Source organism: Hetaerina americana, unplaced genomic scaffold (genome assembly GCF_022747635.1).
Source record: "Hetaerina americana unplaced genomic scaffold, ioHetAmer1.1.p SCAF_2, whole genome shotgun sequence".
Taxonomy (NCBI): domain Eukaryota; kingdom Metazoa; phylum Arthropoda; class Insecta; order Odonata; family Calopterygidae; genus Hetaerina; species Hetaerina americana.
The window spans coordinates 64,362,392-64,384,006 of record NW_027286763.1 but is presented as its reverse complement, the minus strand read 5'-3'; the positions used below and the strand labels follow the sequence as shown (position 1 = coordinate 64,384,006).

The window sequence follows — 21,615 nt, the reverse complement described above, 5'->3', positions numbered from 1 at the left end:
GGAGTTTGGTGGGTCCATTATCACTCATGCTTTTACCTTATATGTGAAGAAAGCGGGTCCCGGTAGTCCAGGGGATAGAGCATTGAACTACTGACCAGAAGGCCCAGGTTCGATTCCCAGGCAGGCCTCTCTAGGCACCTGCAGCTCCACCCAAGCTATGTGATTTTTTGAGTACCAGATATTCCTGGGAAACCATAACCGGCATAGGGAAAGGAACTGCCCCCCCTACCCTGATGTGTGAATTTCTCACACCGTCAGGCTTATTACTGGGTGGACCAAACCGATCTTTGGGTTGATTACTGTGTTTATGGTTTTTTTTACATAAAGAAAATGCCATGGGAAAACTGGAGACAACCAGTTGAAAGTCAGTCAAGAATTCAAAAGCCAGTTAGGTTTGTGGATATTAAATTTTTAGTAGGCCAGTCAGCCAAGAGGTTACAATCATTGCTGAGTGCATTAGAAAATAAGTGCGATACGTATGGGGAGAGAATCAATTTAATTTAAACAAAGGTAATGAGGTTTTTGATAGAGGGAAAGATAATTTAAATGCTAGCATAGGTAGGTAAAAACTAGAGCGAGGGAACAGTTGAAGTGTTTTGGACCAAGATAGTCACAGTAGTTGGGATATAAGAAGTAGAATATTATTTGGCAAAAAAGCTTTCATAAGGAGAGCATTGATGACAGGGGAAATAAATCAGGAGGTTAAGAAAAGACTATTCAATCTTATATCAACCAAAATCACTGGTTCAGTTTTTGCATCTGCAAATAATATTTTTTAACTCATCTGCCCTACTTTACTACGCTTATTTCCACTTATTTGTTCAATACTACTGCCACCTCTTGCTTACTCTTTTCCTCTCCAATGTATATTACACTATAATAATTGCTCATATAACCCCCAGTCCATCCATTTCTCCTTCCACAGCCCTGAAATATCTATATTTTCTCTCTCCATTTCCCGCTATAGATTTTAGAATTTTCCTGTCCTAGCCTACAAATTCTTATTCCATCTGGTCTGCTGTCAGTTCTGTTTTGCAAGGATTTTTTGTGATGACAATCATGGACCCAGTCACTCCTGCTGCTGGGCATGACACATAACCTAGGTCCCATGTCTCGTATAATAAGGGTGATGAAGAATTTGACAATCAGGCCTCATATTCTTATTTGTATCCAACATAAGTTCATGGGATAAATAATTGAGGTGGTTTGCCATTGCATTCCTCAATAGCATTTTTAATGTGAATCCATCACTAAAATGGATACCACACAATGGGTCCCACTAGTGTCATATGCCTTTGCAGCTGCCTCACTGATACTGAGAGGAGCACCTCTTGCCTTACTCCCAGCCTTTGGCCTCTATATATACATAAGTTTCACTACCAGGAGCCAATGCCCCCACCTGGAAGATCTAGGAGTCATCAGATTGTACAAGTCAGATAATCATATTTTTGTTCATGTGATTTTGATTGAATCTAGGAACCAGAGTCACTGAATCAGGGCTGATCAAATCAAAATGATTTTACCTTTCAAGTGGCTTGAATCACAAAGATGGAATCTTTGAAAATAATGACTTAACCCAAACTAATTCTATGCTCATCATTATGAAATAATGGGACCAAACAAGACAACAGGATTTTAACACCCTTTAAACATTTAGATTAATTTACAACACCATTCAGATGATCCAGAAAACCATCCACAGCCTTTACTTAGAATAACCAAGGTTCTACCGTGCACCATTATGAAATATTTTCTTAATTCATTCATAATGACTGTCCATTCTTAACAGTGTATTTCATCATTGTAAAAATATGATAATTTAAATATTTATAGGATTAAGAACAATCGAACTCATGTTATTTACATAAGATACTTATTTGCTCCCTGTGACGTTTTTCTTTATTACTATAAAATTGATTGCCATTCAATATTGTTTACTTCAGGGTAACAATAGCAACATATAATTGTGAAAAATTTATCTTGAATAGGAACTTAATAATATATACTTATCTCAATTGGCACAATTCTAGTAAGCTGAGAGCTAAGGAAAACTCAGTGGCCGATTGTGAAGGGCACAAGTCAAGAAAATTTTCTTCTACTCAATAGTACAATATTTGAGTAATGTACTATTGGCAGTTCCATCTGCTAGTTTGATGGATATATCTAGCAATCACATATTTTAAGTAACCATCTTCAATAGAAATAAAGGGTGGTGAATTTTTGAAAAACGTCATCAGCAAATTACTATTCCCAATACAAGTTGTAACATATTTCCTATGTATTTTTTCTGCTATAATACACAATGTTTTTTTGTTTGAGACGATCAGACAAAAATATTTTTGCAGCACAATTGATCTATCAAAGACAGAAGTTACTATGATATTAGAGAAATATAAAACTAAGCGAAAAGAGAAAATTGAACTGTAATAAAATTTAGAAGATTTTGAGCGGTAACATTTCATTTATGGACGTAAATTTTATCTTCATATTAATTCCTTATTCTTTCAGCCATCTGGCAGCCCCTCAAAACTGATGTTATCAAAAATGGAGCTTTTCCTTTGGTACATTTACGTACATTAAATTTGCTACATTTAGGCACATTATATGTCAGCACTTACTCGCCAACTATTGTTTTTGTTACAATAGCCCGAGTCAATTCAACTGATCTTTGATAATGGAATAGAATTTGAATAAAGGTTTGGTTAGCACATTGAAACAAACATTTCAACCATGAAACAGTTTAATCCAAAAAACAAATATAAATTTGATTTTTTTTAAAAACATTAGACACTGATTCCACCATAGTTATTAAAAAATAACGTAGAATTGCCAATTTATTGCATACATTTTGTAACTCTGAACACACTTTCATTTTTTTTAATTATGCATTGAACATTTGGGCTTTCTTATATTGCAACATTATAAAGAGTGTAATTACATACAAGGGTTTATTGAATTAACGCCAGAGTATTGTACTATTTATAAAGATTTAAAATATTGAAATGATACCAAAATTTAACAAAAACAAATGAGACTCCACTATTACATATAAAAAGACTATATAGAATAAGTCTTATAGCAGATTATGAGTTCTGATTAAAACCTACATAGCAAAAAGTCTTAAAGGAGTACAACTTTTAAAGTTTGTAAAATTGTTCACCCCATTAGCAATGACATAATCTTGGCAAATGTGAAAGCCAATGGGAATAAAGCCGCAATTAACCATAAAATTTAATATAAATCAGGTAACAAGGAATGCAAAGAGCAAAAGATTAACTCCTTTGGAGTCATCTAAAATTCATTTTACCCTGAAAATGCACATGAGGGCCTATAATAAGAATTTCATTTCTCTTTTCCTTAAAGACTAAAATGTTTAAAGTTTTTAATGTTTTGGCACAAACATCTTTTTAAAACCTTAGCATTATGAAAAACCCTCGAGTCAGTTTTATCACACAGTTGGAATAATTCTACCTGTACAAAACAACCATTTAATTAATTCCTGCCATTAGGCGCAAATAGTGACTGTACACAGTTTTGACAAACTTCAGATAATTATTTCCTTTTATAATGATATACAAGTTGATTGAGAGATATATTTTCCAAAAATTACACAGGAAAAGCATTCTTTCATATATATTGCTGTAAAAAAATATATTTATGTAACTTCCATGCTCATTTTTCATGTACAAAAAATATTTCAAAAGAAAACCGAAAGTGTTATCCTCTTCATAGTATGGCACTTGCATTATTGATTGGTAATTAGAATCATATTGCAATTTGGTGTTATAAAACCGAGAATATAGAGAAAATTTTAAACTCAACCCTTAAATTTAACCTTTTAAAAATAATTTATTCAATCACTGGGAAGCTCCAAAAACTTTGAGAATAGCCTTTCAGTTTCTTCTTGACAATCTAATATATTTCTCACTGCTATGCAATGAATATACTGGAAACAAATTAATGTCAACATACCAATACATTTCCATAGTCTTATATCTTTTGAGAACTTTATGGAAATGCTTTCAAATCCCTATACAAACAGTAAGGAATGGCTTTCAGTTATGATGACATGGCAATAACCCTCCCCTTCAAATATAAACCCAGTAACAACAAATTAGACAATCTTACACATTGAAGAGTGTCATAGATCTTCATCCCCAATCCCTTCAAAAGCATCATTTTCTACTGGGGCAACAAGTGGAGGTGAAAGGGTATTTGCCACAAAACGTGGAGGGCTTAGTGGAGTGGACGGAGATGGAGATGATGAGTTCTTTGTCGCTGCTGTTCCTTCTCCTCCAGATGTAGTATCAACAGCAGTTGGACGATTTGTCCTCCCATCTACCTGTGATAACAAAATATATTCACACAATAAAATTACATGGACCACTCTAATATCAGTTTAAAGAAATATTCATATGTCACATACATACATGCCTTAAAAGTTAACATTAACACTTTAGCTCTTGCAATGCAGTTTCTTCTAACAACCAAACCTTATGTTTCAAGTTGTACTTTGTTAAAATTCATTACAGATGGGAAGAAAAAGCATTATTTACAGAACATCAAACACTTAATTTCCCAATTGGGTCTGACTATTCAATCATTCTCAAGTTTCCCATATAAGAAAAAAAAACTGGGAAATGGATTTTGGAAGCAGTATTCTCGTAACTTTTTCTAATCTTTTAACTCAAAATAAATTGGATATTAAAAATTAAACCTTCCATGCACATTTTTCATTTAGGAAAACATTTAATTACACTATCTTCACAGCCAAGAAGTGGAATGAGGTAGGTCTCTCGAATAAACTAGATTAGAGAAGGTCACAGGTTAGTACAGTCAATTAATTTTGACATGAAAATGGAAAAAAGAGAAAATGACATTTAACATAATCCAAGATACGTACAGCTAAAAGGTAACATTTTGCTCATTTCATACATCTACCTTAAAATTTTACTAATTAGTGTGTCAACATGCCATTTCAGCAATTTAGCAGACAAATAGAGTAGTACATTGATTGCTGCTCATTAGGGTAACAGTAACTATATCTGCACTAATAGAAGTTGATGATAGAAAACCTTGTAACATTAGCTAAGATATTATTTTTTGCCGAAAATGTGTTGACCCTTATTTACTTAAGCTCAAAAAGGGAATTCTGCAATTAGGCTTCCTTTCTACACATGCTTTTTTTGGTATCCCTAAGACCAAGGAGAAAACTAAGAACTCTTTTGATGTGATAATAAAATAGCAAGAATGTGTAGAAAAAATTGTGCTGAAGAGTTACATTGTTTTAAACAGTTATTACTTGTTAAAAATAGTACATTCTCAGTGGTAACAAAACGCAACATCATCTGGGATTCAGAAAATGACATCATCAACATCGTAACTCTGGCATTTTTGGGCAGTTTCTATATGAAGCTGAGTTTGATTTAGCAGAGTTCATAAAAATTATTCTATCTCATTTGAAGAAATCAATAAATGAGGTTAAATAAATTTTTTGTTCAATCAACATGACTTGCAATGAGAAAATCTCCCATGAAATATAATCCTGTTTACTGCCATTGTACCAGCACAATGACTTCAACTCTGGATAAGATTTTCCTTTATGTTCTGAAGGATATATGAATCCTGCACAACAGCTGCATATTATAGTAAAATTATGGAATAGAAACATATTTCTAGAGTTACGATTTTGTAAACTGACAAGAGTTGCAAAATATGCATGTAAAATATTTCAAATGGATTATTGTATTTGTAAGTTAAATACTTATATGATAAAATATCATACAGCAGCATCAAGCAAATTGGAAGGGATTTCAGATCATGTTACCTTCGTTGATTTTAAGGCACATACAGTATTAATAGCAATTGTTCATCTTTATGATTGACATACCTTCTTTCATCTTAGAAAATGGTATTCCTAAAAATCATTTCCTTTCGTTTATATAAATCATATATTAGGAACAAAGTTTATCAAGGTTCTCCATTGTTTTTTAAATGTGAATACTCCTCTGTCCAATAAATACGCGAACTGAGGCCATTAAAACTTTATTTTCCAAAACTTAGTCTACATCGCATGTGTCCCATTCAGAGTACTCTCCACATGTTGCTATGCACTTATTCCATCTTCTTTTCCGCTGTTTAAAGCACCCTCTGAAGTCCTCGGCAGTTAGGCTTTTTAGTTTTCTCGTCATCTAACTTTATTGTGTCCACACCTTCCCAGGGATGTTCCTTCATCACATTTATGCATTTTGGGAATAGGAAAAAGTCACAGGGGGCGAGATCTGGCATATAAGGAGGATGATCAAGGATAGTGATTGAATTTATTGCCAGACACTGGCAAGCAATCAATGCTGAATGTGCATTTGCATTGTCATGCTGAAGGATCCATCCATCTTGTTTGGTAAAAATAGTGTGTGCCCTTGATTTTCCCAAATTCAGTTCATCAGCTATCATTCGAACAGTTTTCGATTATTGGTAAGGACAAGGAATCGCACACGATCAATGTTGTCGTCAAAACAGGGGGTTGAAGGTCATTCCAGCCTTGCATCATCCATGGCGTCCACTTGAAAACGGATGTTTTCTTCAGAGCATTATCACCGTATGCAGCATTTCAGTAATTTCTTGATAACTTTTACCAGACTTCACCAAAAAACTTGATGTTGATTCGTTGCTCCGTGATTTTGTCAATTTTCATTTTCGACAAACAGTAAAACCAAGGGCAGCAGAAACTAAAATAACTGACACCAAATGCACAGCTCGATGATCTGCCAAGCACAGATGACTCATTGGGGTCTCAGGCAACTAGTGCCGCTAGTGGGCAATATGTAGTCCGTGTCATGGCTGCAGGCTCATTTATAGCACAGACCACGTAGATGGAGGTATATTTTGCCAGTGGTTACAAATACTAATTTCCTAGGGTGTTTGTAATGATTGCCGTCATACCATGTACCGCCAATTAGAATAAATTTTGATATAATGTAAACTTTGCAGATGATGGATACATAAAATTGACTACACAGGAAAAAATTGTGAATGCAATAATATTGATGAAGACAGTGATTAAAAAAAGTCAATGTATTCAAAGTCTCATGTATCTAGAAGGCCCTACAAATTATGCCACTACTTTCATACATGTTTCACACTGCCTTGGTGGCACGGGAACCAGGGAGGGATAAGGTCCTTCAGTTGGTGAGACCTAGATAGAAGCTTAGTGGTGACCCAGAGGACCCCAAATTAGGGGAGAAAAAGATTTGATGAGTTATAAAATTATACGTAGAGATAGAAAGTGTCCCAAAGCAGGGTCAAGTTTGACAAGAGCAGCCGACTGAGACAATATTTTATGGAATCAAATAATGAAAGTGCTCCTGAAAAATTGGATGCACCATGTAACCACTCAACAAATATATCAATGACTCACAATTGGCACTAACGTCTGACACTATGCGGACAAATAATTGTTATATCATACAAACACTTTAGGCTGACTGCTCTGATTTAACTTTTCATTCGCTCACATTAAATACAGAGGATTGAATGAAAACCCTAACTCTGGAGGGGCATTTAATTCACCTTCCTGGCAAGCCTATTTCCATATTGTTGGTCTGTAAGTGCAGAAATAGAGACTTTCTTTTGGACACTGGAGAATGAGGAAGTTTCACACCACCCCCCTTAAAATTAAATAAGGAATAGCAGGAAGATAAATGATGAAGGCACAAAATCAAGATTATATGCGCATTCCGGAACTCGACTGCCATTTTCTAGCCCAATTTAACCTATAACTGCTGAATTTAAATCAATTTGAAGAGCATGTACAGCACTCTAATGTCTGGCAAAGTATGTTATGTGCCTATGTGAAGTCATATTCTGGAAAGCATGATTATACTAAACATTATTTGATCCTATACTACAGACTGCCCAATCAACGGTTGCCTTTTGCAATATATACTCTGAATGCATTATGCATATAAGATGGAAGAAAGTGAAAAATCTTTCCATTCAGCTGTTTTCTTATGCCCATGGGCATCTCATGCATATAGGAATTACCGTATTTTCCCATCGATGACGCACACATTATCCATACAAAAATGTTCAGTTGATCGAAAAAATGATGATGCGCGTTATGCAATGAAAATTGAAAATATCCAAACATAGAAGTATTTTTACACACACACACATCCAATATAGACTTATTTTAACAAACACTATATATAATTTTTACGCGCATATATATATGTATATACAGACAAAGACAGCGGTATCTATACACATTCAAGATAACTATGAAGCCCTGGGTGCGCAGTATCTATACAAATTCATGATACATACAAAGTTCTGGGTGCACGTTATACATGAGGTGCGCGTTATCAATGGGAAAATATGGTATATGGCTTGGGACAACAGACACTTTCAAGAAAGTTTGAAAACTTTGCTTGTACATCAAACCCTCAAAAAAATTCTGGAGTCTAAAAGTAAAAATAAGATCTGGGATATGAAAGCAATGATTTTTAAAGAAACTTGGATAAGTCTAGCATTTTTATGTTAGTTGTTTTCTCATCTCTGTCATAATGATGGGTGCTTGCATCGTAATTCTTCCAAAATAATACACTTTGAGTCCATATAAATAAGTACTCTCAGTGAAATCTGCATGAAAAGGAAGTGCCTTTCCAAATTTCACATTCCTACTTATATTGATAATTTCTTACAAATTTTCCATTATCATGCACCCTGCTTGGCAGTCCAGTTGTCATCATACTTCCATCCAATCTCATGTATGACCATTTCCCACTTTTTTCAGATCCTTTACTCCACAAATGAAGGGATGGTTGTACAGGAAACTTATCAAGGCCCTAAGGAAAGAAAAAAATGAACTATGACACACTCAGTTTAATCAGTATATTTACAGTATGCAAATTGATTTTTTAGCATAAAATATAAGTTTTAACCCAGAACATCTTAAGCTGCGGATAAATACACTGAACTCTCGATTATCCATGCTAATGGATGCGTGATGAAGCATGGATAATCAATAGGCACAGATAACTGAAATACACAGAAAATATGATCATGACATAAATGATAATATAAGGAGACTCATCACTCCTTGTGATTAATTCATGTTTTTTTTGCAATGGAAAGCACAATTTTTTTCTCTTTAGAGTCAATTTAAAAATTGAAAAATAGCTACAAGAATAGAGATAGCCAAGTGAATAGCCGAACATATTTTCCTAAGAAAGCTAAACCAATCACAAAGCCATACAGAAAAAAAATGACAGGCAAAGGACGAATATTGACAAAAGCCCACTGATATTCGAATTCATATTTGCCACATGACACTGGTTAAAATAATGCAGTGCAGATAGTTCATGACTTATATATTACATAGAAACTATGTATTCGCTCGCCTTAAAGGAGTTTGTGGAATTCTCAGGGTTATTGAATGCAAGGGAAATGACAATGGGATAGTACTGATAGAACAAAATTGCTTAAACTAAAACAAAATACTAATGACAACTTTTGATTTTTCGGAAAGAAAGTTAAGGTATTCCAAACTCTTTTTTTTACAAGTTAATCAAATTTTCAAAGCATTTAATTATTTTTAAATTTGTAACTTTATCAAACTTTTGAAGTCCTGGAAAGAGAAAAGTATGAATAATTCCACAAAATTGATAATTCACACACGGATGACTGAGACTTTAAATAAAATGAGGAAATATGTAAAATGGACCACATGCCATAAGAAATTCAACTAAAAACTCACCAATCCTGGAGACCCTCCATTTCTCTTAAGCAACAACTCATCTACCACATCTCTAAGACAAATAGACATTAGGATGGCCTGCTCACTGGTCAATGTAACCCACTGTAGTCTGTCTTTGGATAAGAGGTATTCAAATGATAGCTCAAACTGTGGAATGCAAGTTGAGTTGCTCCTTCCCTCTCCACCAACTTGGCCAGCTGAAGTTGGGGATGAGGATGAAGAAGATGGCGTTGATGATGAAGATGATGATGAAGTGGAAGGAGGAGAGTCAGCCCTGGTACCAGCTTCTCTCTTGTTCTAAAATGAAATTTTTTCATTGGAACTATGGAGATCTATGATTATTGAAGGGATCACATGAAATTTATGACAGATATATTTATTACATGCATTTCACAAAATGTCAAGAAATGAATGAAAACACTCAAGATACTGTGAAACAACTACGTAGCTACTACGCAACATACAGAAATATAAATTATAATAAATAGAAGGCTACTCATACATTTTTATATAAGTGGCAACTTTTTACGGAAATGTGAAAATTTAGTCATCCTATTTTATTTAAATGAAACTCCTTTTCAATTATTACAAATAAATTTTTCTCTCACCTCTACTCTCTGTATATCATTCCATTTTATTCCCATAGTGGAATCATAACAAAAGGCGTTGGTTAAATTGCATAGTTTCAGGCATGATATGGTAGAATTGGAGCATATTAATGATTAAAAAATAACAGTTTTCCTCCACCAAACATTAATTGTGATCAGATTTCCATGCACTAAAACATCTTCAGGTACAGACAGAATACAAATTTGATCTTATTTATACATTTGGGAATGCACGATTGGACTTGGACTCATTCTGTGCCTGAAGATTATGTAGCACAATGAAACCAGGTCGTCGTATATTTTTAACAGAAAAAAGTGCAATTATTTGGTCATTAAAAGTCATTGAATCTATATAAATTACTGATACAATAAACATTTTTTCAGCGATTATTCAGCAGACAAGAAAGTAAGATGAATTTTGCAGAATTTTTTAACTTTTAACAATAAATATTTTGGCATTTCATGGAATTCTAATTAAGTGTAGAGTAGGCAAACTTTTATTATGGCTTGCATACAACATTTCAAGTTTTTATTTATTATTTTTTCAATAATTTTTATTCTATTTAATTTAATATTAAAGGGAACCAAAATGCACAAAATAAACACATTATATGATTAAAAGTGAACATGGTTTAGCTGCATATTTTGATTATCAACTGATAGCCTTGACATGCCCTAGTCTAATAAAATCTATATTTTTTCAATGACATGTTGCACAGGTTCACTTTATAGCTTGGATGGGTGAACTATAATAGAATATGTGGGAAGAAAACAAAGATTTTCCTTTTTCTTCCTTTAACTGGCTGGCTCTCCGAAAGGAATCTAATAGAAAAACATCGAATGTGAATTATTTCAACTGAGCGAGGCAGAAATATATGCTCCAAATCATAAGTAGCAAAAGCTCATTCGTCAGGGCTACATAAACTACATGCACTAACACCATTTAAAAAGAAGATAAGAGCAAGGTGATGACTCACAATGTTATCTATTATAATGCATCATGTCTGCTTGGACTTCATGCTATAGTGTAGACTATTGCTAATTGTTTCCACAAGGTAGGTGCTTCCATTCAAACTAACAAATTTACAGACAAGAAAGAAAGCATGACAAAGGGTGAACTAGACTAGGGATAGGTTCTGAAAATTACAGCAACTTTGAAATTTTCCTTGGAATATCTTTTTAGCCAGTGAAACCTATTTTTAATGTGGAAATGATGTACTCTTGGGTTTGGTGCTTAATATTAAGAAAATGTGATGACTAATTAAAAATGAATAAAATCTCCTTTTAGATTGCTCTATTCTACAAATTTATTTCTATTACAAATTTAGTTTTTCCCCAATTTTTAAAATAACCATATTGGCAGAGGAACATCAAAAAAGCATGTGATTTTTAAGATTCATATTGAGCAGCCGCCTCATTTTTAGCACTTGATGTCACAGAAGCAGTCGCTCAATCAGTTTAAAGTTTCAATATAATGTAGACTTATCTATTTAACTATTACAGAAATGATTTCAAATTTTCGATCCCCGTTTTGAAAGCTGCAGTTAAATGTCAAAAAGTCTTGCATTTCCAGTTCAACATTATACACAAAGATGGTTGAATGTCCTTCATGCTCACATTGGGTTGACATTGACAAATACACCAATTTCTGATTCTAATTAATTGTACATTGCAGATTTGTCAGTGATTTTTAGGTGAGATTCAAAATGAAAATTCTTTGCAGGATACTAGAAACCTGTAGGGTGCACTCTGGTCATATAGTATTTTCATAGTACTCTCACAGCTTTAACTATTGCACTGGATTGATATGCAGAATTGAAGCAGAATTGACATTTTTTTGCTGGGTTTGACATTTTTTCAATATTAACCACCAAAATCAAGTGTATATAATTTCTGCACCAACTATAAAATTGAAGATGCCATGCATGACAATGTGGGCAATTTACCACCAGCAAAAAGAGAGCATCCTGTGAAGAAACCTGAGACCATCAAATTATGAGCCTTCAATGCACCCCTTCAGAAAAAAGAAAATGTCAAAGGTGATATATTCTATATGCATTCCACTACTGAATGCACATTTGGCAGATATCAGGTAGTTGCCTATGCTTTAAAACTATGAAATTTTTAGACACAATAAAGCAAACCTAGGTACCTTATTTTAACCTTTCTTTACATCTGCTATTTTTGGAATTCCCAGAATGGGGTTTGATATCCAATTTTGAATCACTTCTCAACTGGTAGATTAGAAGACTACTTAAGCCATAATGCAGAAGAACCATAAACTGCAAGTTATTGAATTTGGACTCAACTGCCAAATGATTACTCAATTAACTGTACCACATTAATCTGTTCAACACTCTCACAAACACATTTTGTGTAATAGAAAGTACAAAAAATTAGCATAAAATCAAATAAAAATTACCAAGTTCATAATATATACAGTAAAGGATACATATCCAGAATTCAAAAGTTCAGAAAACTGGAAGTCTTTATGATGAGGCTTAATTGATGTTTCAACTTTGAAAGGGGAGCCTTTCAATTTTTTTATTCAAGATCAAGAAATATGATCAAATACATGGCAAACTAGCATGACATATTTAGAAAAATAAGTATTGATGATAATGATTTTGAAATTATGTGCTCAATTTCAAGCGATATGCACCTCTTCAAAAGAAACCGTTACAATAATTATGAAGACGTAACTATTATTGAAACACAATTGAAACCATTAAAAGCCAAGTTTACTAAGGATGTCCTCAAAACACTGCCCTAAGATGAATAAATTTTGTAAATGTTATAATATCTTCATCTGAGGGCCCAAGCTCCATAACATTAAAAACTCTGGAAATCATTTGGCCTAAGAAATTCTAGATTTGAGATCCTGTACTGTAGGCTATGAAATAAATTTGAAAGAATTACTAATAGATACTAACATGAAGAGTTGTTATCCTCCAGCATTTCATTCTGGTAACCTTGAAGACTCCCTCACGGGTTTCACCTGCTCCATGCTCATCTTGCACAGTTATCCTCAAAACCATCTCACGAGGACCTATACTGACCACAGCAGGTGTACCTGGTCTAGGATAGTCACAAACACATGGCCCAAAATGGACAAAACCATATCGATGAAGATTCCTTCGAGCTGCTTCAAGATATTCCTTCTTTGCACCACGTGCCTGGAGAGATGCTAAGAGGGAACGAGTGTCTTCTCCTGTTGCGCGGCTACTGGCATCCTCACGCATGAGCCAACCACCTCGCTCAACATCTGCAACTGTTTGCACGTACAAGAGATTCAAACCTACTCGATCTTGTATTAGATCTTCATCAAATAATGGATCCCAGTAGCTAAAAGAATAAATACAATAGGATAATTTCAATGACATTTTCAATAGCAGTATAATACATGCAAGAAACCTACATCAACCCTACACATATCATACACACTCTAAATCAGTAATTTTCATTCCCTCCTAAGTATCCAAACAACCTGTGGTGTTTGCGATACTTGGGAGGGTATATATTTTGGCTTGTCACATTAGTCAAGTAATAACTCATGTCAAAGAAATATAGATAAAAAGCTTGAAATCAGTTCAGTCCATAATTCAAAGCAGCATTGCCACTTTTGTAATGTAGTTAAGTTTCAGATAAATTATTACTCCATAATGGCATAAAATAAAAATTACATTTCAGTCTAACAGAAATGAAATGATGATTTACCTGGGGCTGAGAGGAAAGCTAATTACTATCATGCATTAAGGTAACAATATTATTAAAAAAGTACTCTGATTGCTAGTTTTAAAATTAGTCCACAACCCCAAGGACAATTAGAATTATAAAGGCAAGTGCACAGATAATATATGGCATACAGGAGAGTACCAGCAGTAATTATTAGGGGAGGTAACCAACAGCTAAGATACTTTACACCACAGGTGGGTAATTTGTTATGAGCAGAGTGTTCACGAAATGGATGAAGGAAGGGTGCAGAGAAACCCAATGCCGGCATTAGCCTACTCTTAACAAATGGTACAAAGGGGTCCATAATTTAACATTCCATATGGGTGAATGTGTACTCTACTTGAAGTAATCTCCACATAGCACCAACCCCATGTATGGATAAAATGCCACTGAGAATCCTGCCACCTCCAGGATTCAAACTTGGGCCCTTGAGGTAGGAATCCATTACACTAATGACCTCAACCACCCAATTCTTTCATACATTTGTGAGGAGTAGTTACCAATTGATATGTGACTACAGTATTAGTAATTGAGTTTTCCTATTTCAGGACTGTACTGTCATTAAGAGTCAAATGCTTTTTTAAATCTTCTTTTAAATTCTTACTTAATGGCCATAAAAAAACCCAGCGAATACTACCAAACTTTTCATTATCGTTCAGATGAATTATGCTTACCAGAACATTGTAACTTACAGTTCAATAAATACTATTGCTCACAAAGACATAAAAATGGAAAAAAATACACTTAATTATTGATGGAAGCAGCGAAGGCTGCTTGATGAGAAATAAACAGGGATGGATAAAATATAAATAAAGTCGATCAAAGTATACCGATTGAAGATATTTTATCAATGGCCCTTGAGTTTCGTATGTATTACATATATCCATGGATTCCTTAAGTAGTTAGTAGTAGGCGCACAATCATTCTGGGGATTCCCCTCTCTCTGACACTCATTATGCAAAAAGTCCCTCATTTTCAGGCACAATATTTTAGCTTGTTATGCAAATTATTCGCTGTGTGAGGTGATTGTCCAGCTAGACTCCACTGTATTACAGTGCAGCCATCTAGTGACCCAATAAGAACCATTTGCACTATATGAATACTGACTGCATTAAACAGATCTGGATTAGTGCAGGTTTACGGTATATTATTAAATCCAGAACAACCTGTTCAATTTTTCTTTCATACTGAACCCATGTAACAACTGAATATCACACTATTACAGCTGTAAATAAAATTATTTCTTTTATTCAATGAATCAACTATTGTAAAAAGTTAAACATTAACTGACCTCTTTCGAAGAACAATTCTTGTGACACAGTTCATAGACTTCTGTGATATGTACGGAGATTCAAAATCTTGAAGTTTCCTGAGAACTGAAAACAATGTCCATTAAAAATATGTATAAAAGAAAAAATATATTAAATACACGTAGATGTAAACATATTTTTCATTTAACCGGTGGATTTAGAGTATTTTGCTAATTCATTTCATACTAATCTCTGGCGCCTTGAAAATTACCTCTTCCTCCATACTTAAAGGATTATTCAGTATGCATGTATATATTGATCATAAATTTTTATTTGTATAATTTATTGTACAAAAATTCAATTTTATGTCATTATGTTAGCTTAAAGTGTAATGAACATAAGGTATAAGTTTCATTGATTAGACTTTTATTGCAACAGTGGCGGCCATTGCAAGTTGAAACATTCAGTTAATCTGATGGAAGCAACACACATGCGCCAATTTGAAATGCTTTGCCGCAGCTGAAGCTGTAAGTCATAGAATGCTCATATGCAAATAATATAGTTTTTGGCTAGAATGCCAAAGCCTGCTAGTTTTAAAGAATATTACACGGAAAGAACTAATCAAAATTAGTACACAATGATATCACCTCACTTTACAAATAAGACAATAGTTGATGGAGAATGGAAGTTCATGAATTTTGTTTTGGTGATACTAGGCATATATTTGCATACTAATTTCAGTGTTTTTTATCTCATAATGTAAAAAACAGCTCAGACATATTTACTTTCAATATCAAAGAGATTGAAATAAATGAAAGTACAGACCCAGAATATAGATGCTTAAAGTAATGAAAAAATAATAGCAAACCATATCTGACACAGGGAAATGAACATGCCCCCCCACCCTGATGTGTGCATTTTACATGCCGAGTGGCTCAGTATTGGGTGAACTCTGCCATTAACTCCTGAAACCGACATCCTTTATTGGATGGTTGATTACTGTGTTTTTACATCATGCAATAAAATAAGCCTGGACCTACATGTATATCTTCATCATTATCATATTTCCTTTCTAAATGCATTCTTACTGGCAAATATCTACTCGTATACCATTAATCCTAATTCTCTTCATGCTGCTCAAACATCTCCTCAGTCAAAATTATATTACCAGTGATGTCTCTAACAGGGAGTTTAGATTTCACTTTATTGACTCTTGATAGTTCCTTTGCATTCCTGTACAGTGTGTAATTCTTTTACATCCCACTTTCATAAAATTGTTCCCTTTTTCCCCCATGAATTTGATTTAACATTTCATGAGCCTAATTTATGATCAAAATCAGCATCCACTCCTTAGTATGGAAATTGATATTCCTAAACCTATTACTAACCAAAGTATAATAATTTAACTGAAATTAGCCCACCTTACAGTATTTTCCACATGAACCTATCATGAAATAACCCATTCACTTAATATTTTCACGCATATATTTGTTCTGCAATCTAGGTTTCACTGTAATACATCATCAGGTGAACAAAATACCAGAGGAACCAGGAATATAGGGTTTTGTGCAGGAGAGGGTGGAAATCAGTCTGTGAATATAGGGAGTAAAGGTTATGTAATTTCAGTGTCCTTGAAAACAGCTAAGAGTTGTTTCGAAGGAGAAAAAGAGAGAATGGATAGTAGGGGCTCACTGCAGGGATCATGTTCCACCATATTCTGGTCAAATGTTTTTCACAATGCTTATGAGGGAGAAGTGGGGGCATGTGCAAAACAACATTTATGATTAGTATCTTTCTTAGAAAAGCTTTTTGAAATCTCACTTTGTTCCAAGATGTTAAGTCAAATACAATTAAAGTAGTATGTACCTATAACTGTTGTGCTGCTTTAGGTGTTCTCTATAATTTAGCCCTTTATCCTACATAACTTGACTGTTTTCCTCTCATCCCTGTTCCTTGTTCATGAACTGTACTCCAACCTGTCATGCATTGAATTTATCATGAGGTAGATTGCACTATAACTTTGCCAGATTTGTGCATAACTTTTGATTATAATGAGATTGAAAAGGAAAGAGAGAGAATAAACAATTTAAAAAGAACCACAGAAATATTCAATTTGGCGATTCATCACTGCAATTCGCAACCATGACAAGGGTTATTTAACCCTCTATAGAAATGTAAAGTTTCTTAAATTTAACAAAGAAGGACATAATGAGCAAATTAAAGAGAAGAGGACTATTAATTACAGGAAATCATTTGTCATTTCCACAGCAGTATATTCTTGAAGATAAAGAAGTTATTTTAGAGGTAGAACCCAGTATTAAGAGGCGTAACAGAGTACAATACAGTATTAAGTATGGGAATTAGATGAATTATGATGAAACTTAGGGAGTACATGAGGCAGCAGGAAATAGTATTGAATTGGGAAGACTTCCAATTTATCTAAATGAGGTCTCTTTCATACCATCCCTGGAAATACATAAATAAACTTACACTGAGGAGGATGAACAAGGCATAGATCAAGATAAGTTTACGAAAGCAGACCGAGGCCAATTAAGAAGTCAATGGAATTTTTGTGGTAGAGACACATTTAGGTCATCCAGATTTGAAGAATTTAATGACACTGATGAGAGCTACATAGATTAAGCAGACAGGGCAAGCAGAACAAAGGGCGACAAAAGTTGAGAGCCATGACAGGATATTCAACGGAAAATGCTTAAATTTTTAATACCAGGAAGAAAGCTTTGCTCATTAAATAGAGGCTAACTTATGAATTTACAGTGAATGAACTTTTTTATTCAGCTAAATTATTTTAAATTAGTATACTACTAGGTCATTACCTTCAGATAAAAATCAATGATAGAATAAAGGTGAATAACGTTTTATTTAATTTGCATAATTGTAGGAACTATGAAAACAAAATTTATTTTAATAAATTCGCTACCAAAACCTTTAAGGACAAATTATTATGAGCATAAACACTACTCTGCTTATTATGTCTAACTTTTGCAATGCTGTGGAGTACAGAAAACAACAATCAACAAAAAAGTAATGACTCTGTGAGTGATTTTATGAAATTCTCCTTTACTCAGAGTAATTCAACTGGTTCTGGCTTTACACCATTGGAGATTATCAAAACATACTAGTCCTTTCCACACATTAAGGTTGTATTCCATGTCACAGGAAAATTACCATATTAAATATACATGTGTCTAAGCACAACTTAAATAGAATTAATTTTTAATCAAACAAATATATTTTATACATTTTGTCTTGGGAACAGGAGGATACACATAAAACAATCTATGAATGATAAAGGGGTGAAAAATTATGCAAGGAAAGGTCATTATTGAGATAATTACCACAGGGTGTAGGTTAATGAATAAATTAAAAATCATGCTTTATGATGTCTATCTGGAAATGGAAATGTTAAGGGTATGAATGTAACATTTACATATTGACAATATTTAAACAGGTTGAACTAACAGAATGTCATATCAAAGTTACAAAAATATTACAGTTCACCTCAATGAACAGCATGCATTTATTACAGCTGTTAATCTGGGTCGAGCGGATAGGCTTATGTGCTTGTAACTACTCCCAATAGATGTACCACCAAATTTATCAACCCGAAGGTCTGTGTGATAGGCCGGGGTTGACCTAATATTAAGCCCCACAGCGTCTGAAATTCACATATCAGGGTAGGAGGGGGGGGACAGTTACTTTTCCTGTAACACCCATGGTTTCCCAGGAAGATCTGGTAACCAAAAAATCACACATCTTGGGTGAAACTGAGGGTGCCAAGAGGCGTGCTCGGTAATCGAAACAGATTAGTAGTCCAACGCTCTACCAACTGGACTACCACGTCCCTAATTGATGCACACACACATCATGTAGCAGTTCAACTTAAAAATCTTATTCACTTTGATACGCACATTGCACCTAAAACTAGCGGACTCCTCACGGATATTAGTGTCTAAACAAGTAATTTCAAAAGTTCTAATGATTAACAAATCTGGATACATATATATGAAGCCTCCTCTTGATTATTAAGAATAAATGAGGTTTCATTTCAGGGACACATTTTGAGATACACAGATGAACTTACTCGTTATATGGCCATCGTCCTCTCTCTTAATAAGGAATAGGGAAAAGTAGTAAATGAGCTCAGTAGGCAGTTGTATCTGTCGGCAAACTTTCTGTAATTCCAATGGAAAATATTCATGAACTTTATTTTATCTTAAAAATGGATAAAACGTCAAATGGCACTTAATAATCCACACCAATAACCCTTGTCATTAAACAAAGCCAGACAACTTCTAATTAAATAATTACTGCAAGCAAATTTTTCTTCCAGACTAACGCGAAAGCAGGCATACACCCGCAATTTTAACTTCTTATATTTCAATGTACTCACCTCCAGTACTTCACTTGAGCATTCATTTGAGTTAATCCGCAACGGTACCCTGAATCCATTCATAAGAAACACCTCCAATTCAACTTCTTCACCTCCTTCCCAGCTTCCAACTACTCTGCACTCAAACATTTTCCGAGTTTCATGCTGAGCACACAACAGGAACCCGTTAAAGAGCTCCGAGAGAATAATACTACTATCTTGACCAACTGAAATAAATACAATCATCTGATCGTGAGAAGTTCCTGCCAATGTCACACACTTTAAGACGCTTTAGTCCGCATAAAGTTAATATTTGTACCTAATTGAATGTACTTTTCAAGTTGAGCTCGTCTTTCCTCCAACTGATTTGGTGTCAGTGGAAGAATTTTCTTGGAAGGAAAATAAGGCAGCGTATTTGTATTAAATTCTCGCTTCAGCTGTTCATGCAAATGATGAAGTTGTCGATACCTTAACGTGCAGTGAAAAGCACCATTTATGTGTAAATTATATCCCTGCAAGAAAATGTTTTCACACCTGATATAAAAACATCTCCTGAAAATCAAATTCAGTTAGATTCATTTCAAATACCATATAAGTGGATCCGCTATCATCACTGAATTCTTCAGTATCGGGTATTGAGAAATGCATTGTTTACTTAATGTGTTATACTCCCATTTAAGATATTATAGTTAGCTAACAATACAAGTATCTAAAAAGCTTGACAATCACAAGCAAAGGCCTAATAGAATATTTGTGGAGTTATTAAGCAAAGAGTCACTTCATAAAAAGCCTTTCACCAATAACTCAATCCCTAAACAACAGTGAAAGCAATCTCAATCCATCTTAATCTGTCGACATCATTTGTCAATTCTTTTGTTTCGGAATTTACTATCGCCCCGAGGAGTTCTCTTGTTTTAAGGGTAGACAAGTATGAGAAATTATAAGTATCTTTGGGCGGGGTGATTAAATAGTAAGCAACGAAGTTGTGTATCCATAGTTGTGAATGATAGCATTATTTATACTTAATAATCAGGTGGATATAAACTAAAATTATTCCTAAAAAGCGATTGTTCCGGTACATCATTCACACCATCACTGTACTATATAAAGTTATATGCTAGCCTTGAAAAAATCATAGTAATTTCTTTTTAACAAAAAAAACCGATTCTAGTAAAATTAAATTAATTTATGCTAATTTAGGCTCATATTGTAGTTCATATGTCGGCATTAATTACATAAAATTTTCTGAAATACAAATAAACTGCTGGAAATTCCGCGACAGTAACTTTAACGGACTCGCTGGCTAATGCGCATTACGATGCACCAATTTAAAATTGTAAAAATCATTCGCCTTCGGCATTTGAGTCCTGTTTAAGACATTCTGTCCCCCGCTACTTAAGTTAGACAGAATGCACCTAAATGCCTACTTGATCGGTGCCGTGAGAAATTTGAAGGTGGCAGGACATGAGGGAAATGGAATAATGCAGACTGCGATGGGTAGGAGGAGATTGTCGGGGAAGCGAGGAAGTGGGAGGAGTAGCATGGGCATTCTGGATGGAATTAAGGGAGGTAGTGACTTTGCAGAGCTAAAGAATGAGTTCACATAGTATGGGGTTTAAGGGTATTTGTCATGCTAGTGGCAGCTTTCAAGTACATGGTGTATTGGAGCAGGGTCAATCAAAAACCTATCCTGAATGAGAGAAACACAATCATCTATCACGTTAATATCTCCAATTTTAAATGCAAACATTCCTACGATGCCCTATACTCACTGCAATAAACTGGCGTTTCTGCTTACACCTCTATATCTTATATTCACTCCTTATGCATGTAGTATGAGGAGAACATTTTTGTATGCTGCCATTTTAGTTA

At 34.3% G+C, this 21,615-nt stretch overlaps 1 protein-coding gene across 2 annotated transcripts; it reads right to left on the bottom strand.

The window, feature by feature from the left end:
- Positions 1-2,728: 2,728 nt before the first annotated feature.
- On the bottom strand, positions 2,729-20,593 carry Snx17 (sorting nexin 17). Of its 2 annotated transcripts, XM_071585070.1 has the most exons (9): positions 20,332-20,593; positions 20,063-20,255; positions 19,765-19,970; positions 19,456-19,546; positions 15,392-15,476; positions 13,299-13,710; positions 9,758-10,054; positions 8,703-8,846; positions 2,729-4,342 (listed from the first exon to the last, which is right to left on the bottom strand). In XM_071585070.1, the coding sequence occupies exons 1-9, from the start codon at positions 20,389-20,391 to the stop codon at positions 4,142-4,144; spliced, it is 1,689 nt and encodes a 562-aa protein (XP_071441171.1). In that variant the 5' UTR covers positions 20,392-20,593; the 3' UTR covers positions 2,729-4,141. The 2 variants fall into 2 exon arrangements, with proteins under 2 accessions (XP_071441171.1, XP_071441173.1); XM_071585072.1 differs by lacking the exon at positions 9,758-10,054.
- Positions 20,594-21,615: the final 1,022 nt, after the last annotated feature.

What these genes read in the sequence shown, in the direction of transcription:
- Snx17 (XM_071585070.1), bottom strand. Translation starts at nt 20,391, where the DNA reads ATGCATTTCTCAATACCCGATACTGAAGAATTCAGTGATGATAGCGGA. An exon ending in ATAGCGGATCCACTTATATG is followed by an intron (nt 20,256 to 20,331) that starts GTATTTGAAATG and finishes ATTTTCTTGCAG; the next exon opens with GGATATAATTTACACATAAA. An exon ending in TGAAAAGTACATTCAATTAG is followed by an intron (nt 19,971 to 20,062) that starts GTACAAATATTA and finishes TATTTATTTCAG; the next exon opens with TTGGTCAAGATAGTAGTATT.